The 10,521-nt window shown below is 45.3% G+C and overlaps 1 protein-coding gene across 1 annotated transcript; it reads right to left on the bottom strand.

The window, feature by feature from the left end:
• Positions 1-591: 591 nt before the first annotated feature.
• On the bottom strand, positions 592-10,130 carry NABP1 (nucleic acid binding protein 1). The gene is made up of 6 exons (XM_074145481.1): positions 9,804-10,130; positions 9,510-9,648; positions 6,294-6,365; positions 4,943-5,015; positions 4,602-4,668; positions 592-3,033 (listed from the first exon to the last, which is right to left on the bottom strand). The coding sequence occupies exons 1-6, from the start codon at positions 9,892-9,894 to the stop codon at positions 2,849-2,851; spliced, it is 627 nt and encodes a 208-aa protein (XP_074001582.1). The 5' UTR covers positions 9,895-10,130; the 3' UTR covers positions 592-2,848.
• Between the last annotated feature and the right edge of the window lie 391 nt (positions 10,131-10,521).

Consider the following 10,521-nt stretch of genomic DNA (forward strand, 5'->3'; position numbering starts at 1 on the left):
TGGATGCGTGAACACCCTCCAGATTTTTTTCCCTTTGGCAATCTGTATTACCTAGAATGAGACTCCCCTAACTGCAGCCTTACCTTTAATATCTTGGGAAGACATCTCCAAAGAGAGTCCCTAATGACCTAACTACTGGGCACCCATGAACTGCCTTGTAGTGTCAGAGTAATTCATGACAACTGCTTGTTTACATAGAGAAACACATGTGTCTGTCTCTCCATACACCAAGGCGGTATGATCCAAACGGATGCAAGGCAGCTCCCAGACTCCTCTGCAAGCTGAGAACTCACTATCTTCACACTGATATCTCTGAGGGAAACAACTTTGTCTTAGGTTCACTGGAAGATCAGATGATCTTGAAAAATTACTATGATAATTTACTTTAAGTCCATGCGACTTTTCAGGGCACAGATTTCCCCTGCAAAGAAGTAAAAATTTATTAATAAACTGAAATAGTTTCACATAAGAAACGGGGAGGCAAGAATGCTACTAACCTTGAGAACATGAAGACCAGCCTCTTGCTTTTTTCCTTCCAACTGCAAATCAATCATCCACTTGACAGCAAGCTTTTAATCTTATGCCACTTATCAGCAGTAATCATCTTACTTTTTATTTGGAATTTGTGAACAAGTATTCTGTTTATTAGCTTAGTAAAAGCTCAAATGCATAGAGCTACAAACATCAGGCACCTCAGCACACACTGACACAGGGCTCCCCCCTATTTCAACCTTCTTTATGCTGTAGAGAAGCCGAGACCACCAGGATTTGAGATCCACAGTGGACATATCCCGATGACTATGAAGTCCCTGCCATCACTTGCGCTGTTCACTTGCTACCTTTACAGCTACTACTGGAAAACACAGCTCTCACACCATACATCTCGTACATCTCATACATCACCATACATCATACATCTCATTTACCTCTGGAACATGTCATACATACTTTACAGGTTTAGAAGCCCTCTTGGCTTCCTTCTCACCAGCATATCAAATGTCTTAATGCAACAGTGCATAAGAGGTTGTTCATGCATCTAGACTACACATGACTTATTTAAATAAGTAAGCAATTTAAAGTCCCTGAGTTACACATCACCTCCTTACGCCATCTCCCCAGAAGTCATTGGGTGCTTTCTGGTTCACCAGTTAGCGCTGTTCTTCCATAACAAGACCCGTGGGTGATCTCATGAGGCATGCCACCCTCTTGTGTCCAAGACAAGTTTCACTAGTTCCACCTGGAAGTAGGTATCAGGACAGCACTTTACCAGACCAGAGACAAAAACCCCTCAGGTGTCTGGGCACAACAGGTCTCTCTAAGTCTCCCTTCAGAAGTTTGTCATCATTGCTGCTTGCATTAAGAAGAGAGTTCAGTATTTCAGAATAAGCAAGGAACTTTTGTCAATTAGAAGCAATTTTCAACATATCATCATGACAGAGTACCAAAGCAGAAGTATCAAATGTAAATAACTTGTAAACATTAGTGACACAGTAATAGATTCGATTAACATGAACAACCACAGAGACAACTCAATTCAGAAATAGCCTTTTGTCACGAAGTCTTTTATGGCTTGACAGAAAGAAAGTTAGATTTGTTTTTTGAAATGGTTAGTGCAATTTTTTATTTGAGAGGTCAGCTATAAGAAGAGTTAAACAGATGAATCCAGTATGACACCTCAGCTTCCGAGTTGTTTTTGAACCTGATCTGAAATATGGCACTGGACTCTTATCTAGAGTCAAGGCATTTGTGATCTTAGAAATAAAACCACAGCTACTTCCCCCGGGAGATGGTGGTGGTGGGGTTAAGTTCTTTAAGGGAAAATTTGTATTTCATATAAAAGAGAGGAAGGAAAGCTTAGCAGCTTAACAGCATCAGAAGTGCAGCTGTGTGCTTGACCAGTACCTCTGCAATCCACACATACAGCTTCATCTAATACATAATTCATTTTGAAAAGTGAATGAAGGAAGGAGAAGTAGGCAGCCTCATTGAAGAGACAGTTAATGCAGCATTTGAAAACAGTTATTTCCTGGAAATTCATACTCCTCCAAAGAAATCTTGGGCATTTACACCAGGAGTGGCTACAAACATCATATTCTCCAATGCTGTCTGAATTTAGATCCTTCTCTCCTGCTATTTCATGCAAAGCAAGAATGAGTATCCACGCTTCTATCCAAAGCAAAAAAATCAGTGTCACTGTCCTTGATAGTAATAATGGTGTTTATGGAGAATTTTTCTTTTAAGTAGTGTCCACCTTTTTAGAATCAGAAGTCAAGCTTCAAAACACTCACCATGTTTTCAACCTTCATCTGAGTTATCCATTCTCTGATTTAGAAGACACCACTAGGTGCTGGCACCACCATTTCCTTATACTTATTGCTTTTACAAGCTATATTCATTCCAAGGACACCTAGTTCACTAGAGCATCTTTGCTCTTCCAATACGAAGAACTCCCATTTAACCCTAATGGAAGTCAACGTATGCACGCACAGGACATAATGGACCTTTTAAGGCTATATGGCTGACCAACAGAAACAGAAAAATACATACATGTAACTGAAGTTTTCTTCCATTTAGCAAAGGGTACTGAGTTTTGAGACTTTTCAACTCATTACCCTTACTTTCTTATATTCTCCTTCTCCCCCTACCCCCTTAATTTATGGGGAAGACTCACCGGGCTTCCCTAAGCAAAACAAGAAATAGATCACATCAAGTTTGCTCCATAGACCAAAAGGTAAAAAAAACAACAGTAAAGGACAAACTGGTTCACAGTTAACTATAAATAAAAGTGCAATAAGTGTTCAAGTAGAGTGTAGAGTTTAAGCAAGCTGTACAACCACATTTGGCATAGTCATCTTTTAAAGGCTCTGCGTGGGTCCCTCCCATTACTGACAGTAGGAAGAGGCTGAACACTATTAGCTGGTGCTGGATTTATGGGTCCTCGTCCATTGCCTCTCCCACTACCTGCGTAAGTGTGGCCATGATTATATGTAAATGGAAATCCACTTGACTCAGGTCCAGTTTGTAAGCCATTTCCTAAAAAGACAGAGAAAAGGTTATTGCAAGTTCCATGGACTGAAATCACTGCTCCTATAAGTTTATAACAGGAAATGCATGGAGTTTGCAGCAACCAGTGAACCCCAGGCACCAGAAGGAAAAGCTCAGCCCCTCTGGCACTGCAAGACCCCAAACCACAGCTTACCTTTCCCCCCACCTCCCAACTATGTCCCCTCCATACCTACCCCCCACTCTCAACTAAAGCAAGAAGGGTCAGAGTTGCACGCTGATTCTTTGCCCAGGAGAGAGACTGGAGTCTCATCAAACTAGACTCGTGCTTTCAGAAACACATACTGGCTTGTAGGTCACACAGCAAGATGTTCCAGAGACAGCAGGGCAGCAGAAGTCAAGGAGAAACTAGTGAAAGAAAAGTAGGCTACACAAAGCTCCTTGTGTCATCCCCCACTACCAGGCACACAGAAATAGAAAGCAGCCTTGTGAAATTCAGCTGCAGAAGCAACTCAGCTAGCACCAAGTTCTCATGAACTTGAGCCTCATAAGCATCACTGCTCATGTTTTGCTGGTAGGAAGAGGGACAGTGCTGAAAAGGCAGAATGATGACAGGAAGCATAGGGAGAGAAGGAAAAGACAAAAGGAAATCATTGCATTTAAAGACCATACAAGAAGCAGGAAGAGAAAAAAGAAATTTCAGAAGATATTCACAAGCTCAGTGAAAACAGCTGTTAACCACCCAAAAGCAGGAACATCAAGGAAGTACCTACATGCTAATTGGGATGAAAGCCTACTCGTCTCACCCTGTCACTGAGGAAAGACTGGTCTGAAAGCACTGCCCTTCTTTGCTCAGAATCATTTATTTTCAAAGGAACACAAAGGGCTTGTAAGAGAAGTAAAATAAGAGAAATGGAAATCATGTTGCTAAAAAGGAAGCAGACAGTCACCGAATTGAAGTGACACAGAGGTTTTTAACAGCAAGTTTTGGATCTGTTTGCCATCATCCACCAGCAGAGCTAAGCTATACAACACCAGGTACTGAGTCTGGACATCGTGTAGGCAGGCCATAACTAAGGTCCCCTCTAAGCTTACACCCATCCAAGTCTTTGGAGCATTTTCTTATCTGAGATTCAACATTTAAATACATCACAAAATGATCCAGCCAGGTCAAATATTGAAATTCAGATTACTACCGCTTCTGTTCTGGGGAGCTAATCTGGCCGGAAAGCCAAGGTGACTGGCAAGATAAGTCATTTATTTTTAAAGCCAAGGTCTCAGGTGGTTTAAAAAACAGAATTCCAAGTGCTGCAAAAACTCTTTGAAAGCATCAAAACAATTTAGGATTAGTCAAGTCTTTTAGATGATATAGGCACCTTCAATATTCTGATCTCTTACTCTTCTAGGGAAGAAATCCTGAAACCATTATTCAGGAAACACTCACGCTTATGTGCTTGCAGGCTCAGGCCTCAGTCTCAAAAGACTTTTTAGATAGTACACTTTTGCCCCAGAGTGGAGAATCCTTAGTAAGATAAATTTCTTTTTATTCCCATTAAGTGTTTATCATTCTTTCACTTTCACAAAATGAAAAAACTTACCCAGTGGCCCGAAAGTACAAGAACCCATATTACTTGATGCAGAACTATTATTCTGTTCACCCTGTGCCTTCAGAGAAACGTAAAAAAAAAAAAAAAAAAATACAAGACATGGATCAGAGAGAGAACTCTCACATTTTTACAGAAAAGGCTGATTTTTTTTCCTGTGTTCTTATAGTGGCTCCACATGGAATTTATTTGCTACTGTAATTATTGGCTCACTTTTGTCTATACATCACTTCAAGTCCATTTTTCCAGAAGAATCACATCTGATCACAGCCTAGTGTAAAGTATTCAGAGCAAAGAGCACTTTATGCCAGAAGCCTCAGACAAGTTTAACATACCAGTTTGTTCTGCCCGACGTGTTCTGCGTTGGGCTCACTGAAGTTTGGCACTTCTGAGTATACCATGCAGAACCTGGGGAGAAATTAGGATTATGAGGAAGTTCTAAAGCCATTTTTTAACAAAGTTCTTAACTCCCCAAGGCAAAGAGCATATGTTTTTGACATATCCCATCACCTAGAAGTAATTAATCCAGACCCCACTGTTCAGAGAGTATCCATAGGTATTAAAAAGCTCTTTGATCCCTTTATAGGCTTGTGGTGAAGCTGTCACATCTTCCTGATGAGGGTGTTTCAGTCAAGCAGAAGCAAGTACACGTTTACTCTAGGAGGTAAATTGGCCTTAAGAAAACAAAAGGTGATGAAAGGGCTCCCTTCACCTCTCTTCCAGCTGCACAATCTTGTCCAGCACCCACTCACAAGGTCACCTGAGGCACAGAGTCACACAGCCTGCTCCCAGACTGTGACTGCATTAGATCTCTACAGGAAACTTAAGCACTCCCCCACAGTCCCATGCTATGGAGCATCCCATTAACAAAATAGCACAGAGCAATCCAAAACAGGGAGTGAAATTCAAAGCATCATTTTCCACTCAAGGGGACTATGGAGGAATAGACCCACCAACTCACCACATGGAAATTATGACAGAGGGGAAGAAAGATTTGGATCATTAGACAGCTTGGACTGGCTAAGCAGAAGTGGAACTCCCACCTCTTGTGGGGAGGCACAACAGCCCCACTTCTCAGATGGCTACAAAGCCTCCCACAGCATTTTGTGCAACAGCGGAAGTACTCTTCTCGTTAGAAAATGTTGCTATTTTTTCCTGTTGCTTGTCAAGTATGTTACTCATGTTTGTTCTTAGTCATGAGGAGTCACCGCCTCAGCTTGTGGGCAGTTTAAAGAAGGTTTAATGAGGCTTGCTTCTGTTTAGATATGATTCACTGGAGTTGCCTTTGTCTTCCTTCTTTGCACTGCTTGTCTCTAAAGTATGATACACACACACACAGCTTCCACGCAAATAAAATGGTTATTTAAGATGAGGTCTAAACAAACAATGCAGATTGAGTCACTTGTCATTTATACAATTCCCCCTCTACGTAAAACCCAGACGTCTGCCATGATGGAGGACAATTTTCCTCAATAAACCTAGACCCCAGAGAGGGCTGGAGCTCATTACCGCAACAGCATGTAAAAACTAACACCACAGTTGCCTGTACTGTACCTATCCACCAGCAACCAACAGGCTTTTGCTGCCCTAGGTTCCATTTACTAAGAGCCACCATGTCTTAAACCTACTGTGATGCTCTGCTGAGAGCAGTACGTGACACTGCAAGTATGAACATGCAATACTTACTCCCCAATTTTATGCAGCTCGCCTCCTCGTCCTGTGTAAAGTGTCAGGCATCCTTTCCACAGAGATGCGTACCTGGCCAAAGAAAGAAGCAAAGTGGTGTCTCTTAGTAAGTGACAAATACCACTGTTGAAAAAGAAAGTAGAAGCATGCTATGTTAATGAGTATTACCCATCAACATGAATGGACATTGCCAGGGACTCCAACTTTACCACACTAAAATTTTATAGATGCCCATGTTTTACTTCTAACAAAAGGTACTGGAAGTTCAGTTGACTCCTTTGGCAATTCCAGGAAAGCAGCTAATTATTTTCAGACTAGATGCTCCTTCCTTGGTTGGAGCAGCCCTTATGACTGTTCCATGGGGACTGTTCCAGAGGAATGGCATCTTGCCAAAAGCAGTATCTGTGTTACCATTCTCTGACAACTCTCAGTTCTGCTTTCAGCAGGAGCCAGGAAGAATTACCTTTGTTCACCGAAGAATATGAATACTGCTACTGAATATGTCTAATAGGAAGTGCCTACTTTTTTAGTATAGGTCCTTACCAGATTTTTCTTTTTTTTTTAAGGAACATGTTTTCACTATCATGTTCCAAGTGACATATAGAAAAGCAATGGAATCACTTCTTGATTGCGGAAACATTCACTTACAAGACAGCACAAGTGCACTCTATAGTGGCACTTGACTTCAAGCACTGGAATTTGAGCTATGTAAAACTTTCTGTATAATTGTTCCCTTCAATGAGGAGCATCATGTATGCAAAGAAAATGATGAAAATGCAGACCACAAACCCAGGTGCAGCGCAAGGGAGTTAACAGGAATATGGGTGTCTTCTAGCAAAGGAATAGAGAGTCCCTGTGACTGGAGTCTCAGGAGTCACAGATAACCTGGACAAGTCACCACTTCCTTAGGCTCCAGGTCTATCTCTGGAACATAGATAACAAACCTTCCTCTTGCCCTTTGTCTTATCTGCTGAGACCGGGAGCCATCCGGCCGCATGCAGGGCCTTGAACAGAGGCAGCAGGGAGGAGCCAGGTTGGCAGAGCAGGACCATAATGCCAGCACAACGATAACCTTCTCTGTAGTACTTCAGCGCAAGCAGTAAAGCACAGTATCTACAGTTACAGTGCCCATCTTGGGAGCTTTCCACCCAGAAGCAGGATTAATGCTCTTCACTCCATAATGCTGCCTTTCACTTCAAAGATTCCCTCTATGCTAAACCTTTAATAACCAACTAGTTGTACAGTCTTGTGGCAGACCACAAAGGAAAAGAGCTACGAAATAATAAATGTAAGTAAGTCAAGCATACATTGACTGGGACGAGACCCAGCAAATCATGGGACTGATTATCTCCAGCACAAAGTTATTCCACGTATGCAAGCATTTATTTTTGTCTCAGAAAAAGCTGGCCATAAAGCATTGAACTCCAGAACTAACTTCTAATTTAGAAATACTAACTGCAGCAGCTTCCTGTAAATGAGTTAATCAGCCAATGAAAAAAATCAGCAAATGTCTGGTTTTGCAGAGGAATGCGTCTACAGCTTGAAATTCAGCAGAAAAAAAAAAGAGCATATTGACATGTGGGGCCTAACTGAGCTTTTCTGCTCATAACAGTGAGTATCCTGCACTGACAAGTCAGATAGCCTTTAGAGCTGAAATTTACCTGCCTTACAATAGCAACATCGCACACCCAAATTAGTCATGATTTGACTAAAGTATAAAGCTGTGTTTGGTGAACCACGTACGAGGGCATTTTTCTTAATATGAGAGCCGAACCAGAATCTATTCAGCTTTTGCCATTTCACTCACTAAGCAGTCCTAAGTGAGCAAGCAATTCATGTAAACGAAGGCATGACTTACCCATCCACCAAGAAGAGTGATGTCAGTTCATGAATTTAATTCACACAAGCCAAACTCACTTTTTGACATGAAGGGATGCAAAGACCCTCCCATTTGTTGCACTGAAACACCAGAGCAGCTACAGTAAGCCAGTCATACAGCAGAGTACAGTAACAGTGCTGAACAGTATCCACACCTAACTCGTTTAGGTGTCGTCTACCCACAGTGCTGGCCCAGGGCTCTGGTTCAGTTCCACCCATCCCAGCGCTCCACGTGCTCTCCACGCAAGCAGGCTTCCCCAGAACCACCTCTGCCAGGGAGTCAGCCCATTCCATGTAAAAGGACATTTGCATAGGAGGAAGCAGCTGTAGTTTTGGTGGCAAGGGTCATCTAATTTCATTCCAAAACCAACAACCGCACTCAAATGAACAACTTACGAGCAGCTCAGTTAGCAGCTCCGCTGAGTAACCTTTAATGTAAAAGCCTTACACACGTCTTGGTTTCACCATCTCCTGGAGTGCTGTAGGCCAAGGGATCAGTGTAATGGATTTCTAGGTGTAACCCAACTGGTGTGAAGAACTCGAATGGCAGTGACTATCGCTTTGCTACTGACAATTTAAGCAACATGGAAAAGGATTTTCAAATTTAAACTAGTACTGTTTCTCACAAATAATAAACGCAAGGGTTCTTTTTAAACAATTAAACCAGCTCTCTGAGATAAATGAACTGCACCTAAACAAACTAACATGCTCTACAGTGTAGCCCTAGTATGAATTTTTATAGTGAATTTGGAAAGCACCTCCTTCTCTGTCATTTCTGCTAAATCCACTGCAACAAAAAGCAACTTTTCTGCATGAGGCACATTAATCATTTCCTCCTTTCATTAAGGAGCTGACTGCTACAGTAAAGAATGGGCTGTAAAAATAAGAACATGCTTTTGACTTCCCTGCTTGATTTACAGACCAGGGATGACTGTTGCATTCCCCTCCCCAGACCCCCCCCAACCTCCCCCCAAAAAATATTTTCCTAAGGAAAAAAAAATATCCAAACAAACAAAAACAAGACCCCCAAGTCTCTTCAACACCACCTCCTCATTAAAAATACAAGCCCTTCCTAGCCTTCTACTAGACTGCAGGCTCATGCCAGGCATGTTCTGGGGTGGAGAAGGAGGTTTTAATTTGGCAAGTGATCTCAGGGTGCTGCCTCGGTAACAAGGAGCCGGTCCAAAGGCGGGGGGGGTGGGAGCTGTGTCATCCGTGCCTCTCGGCAGGCGGCCGGAGCCCTCTCACGACCCCGCACCTTCGCCTGGGTGACAAAGGGCTCCCCGCGGGCCGGGGAGAGCGGAGCGGGGCGAGGCGGGGTCCCGGCCCCATACGCACCCTTTGGTCAGGCGGATGATGTCCCCCGGCTGGATGAGGCCGCCGATCTCGTCCCACACGGAGATGGTGATGCTGCCCGTCTTGTCCGCCACTTTGCAGGACCTCACCTCGTGCCCGTCCTTCGTCTTGGTGACTCGCCCTGCGGGGGGGGGGTGCGGGGTGGGGGGGGAGAAGCGCGGCTCAGCGGGGGGAACCGAGGCGGGGGCAACAGCCCCCCCCAGCCACCCCCCGCCCCCCCTCCCCACGGGACACGCGTGGGCGACCCGGGGGTGGGGCGTGCTGGGCCCCACTTACCGATCTCCAGCACAATAAAGATGACATTTAAGTTTTTCAGTCCGGGTTTTATGTCTTTTATGAGGATGTACGTATCGCTCGCCGCGCTCATGCTGCGGCCGGCGCTGGGGGCAGGGCTGGCGGGGCGGGCCGAGCCCGCATCCCGTGGGGGAGCGGCGGCGGCAGCGGCGCAGGGCCGGGCAGGGGGGCACCGGCAAGCCCTCACAGGGGACGGGGACACGAGCACCGAGGGGCTGCGCGGTGACTGTGCGGAACACCCGACCCCCACCGCTTCCTCTCCCGCTCGACAACCACCGACACAGAACCCACACCCGCCCCGCTCCCGCCGGCACTGAGGAGCACATGTGCGCTGCGCTCCGTTTTATAGCAACCGGGCGGGCCCACCCCAGGCGCCGGGCGGGGGGGGAAGGAGGGACGGTGCCGAATGGAACCATCCGGGGTACGCGGAGCGCCGGGACTGGGCAACAGGCGGGCGCGGGCCGGCGCTACCCGCTGATTGGGCGGTGCCGCGGCCATTTTCCCCTTCTGCGGTGTCGCTGGGGCAGACGCTGTCTCCGCCGCTGCAGGGCTGAGAAGGGGTGTGCTAGGCTCCGGTCGGGGCTGAATCGCCGAGTGGTCTGGGTCGGCGCAGGCACTCACTTCTTCCGCCCTGAAAACAGCCTAGCAGCGCCCAGGTGTGCGGCCGGCGGGGCAGAGGGGAGTTCGCAAGCGATTCGCC

Source organism: Numenius arquata, chromosome 3 (genome assembly GCF_964106895.1).
Source record: "Numenius arquata chromosome 3, bNumArq3.hap1.1, whole genome shotgun sequence".
Lineage (NCBI taxonomy): Eukaryota > Metazoa > Chordata > Aves > Charadriiformes > Scolopacidae > Numenius > Numenius arquata.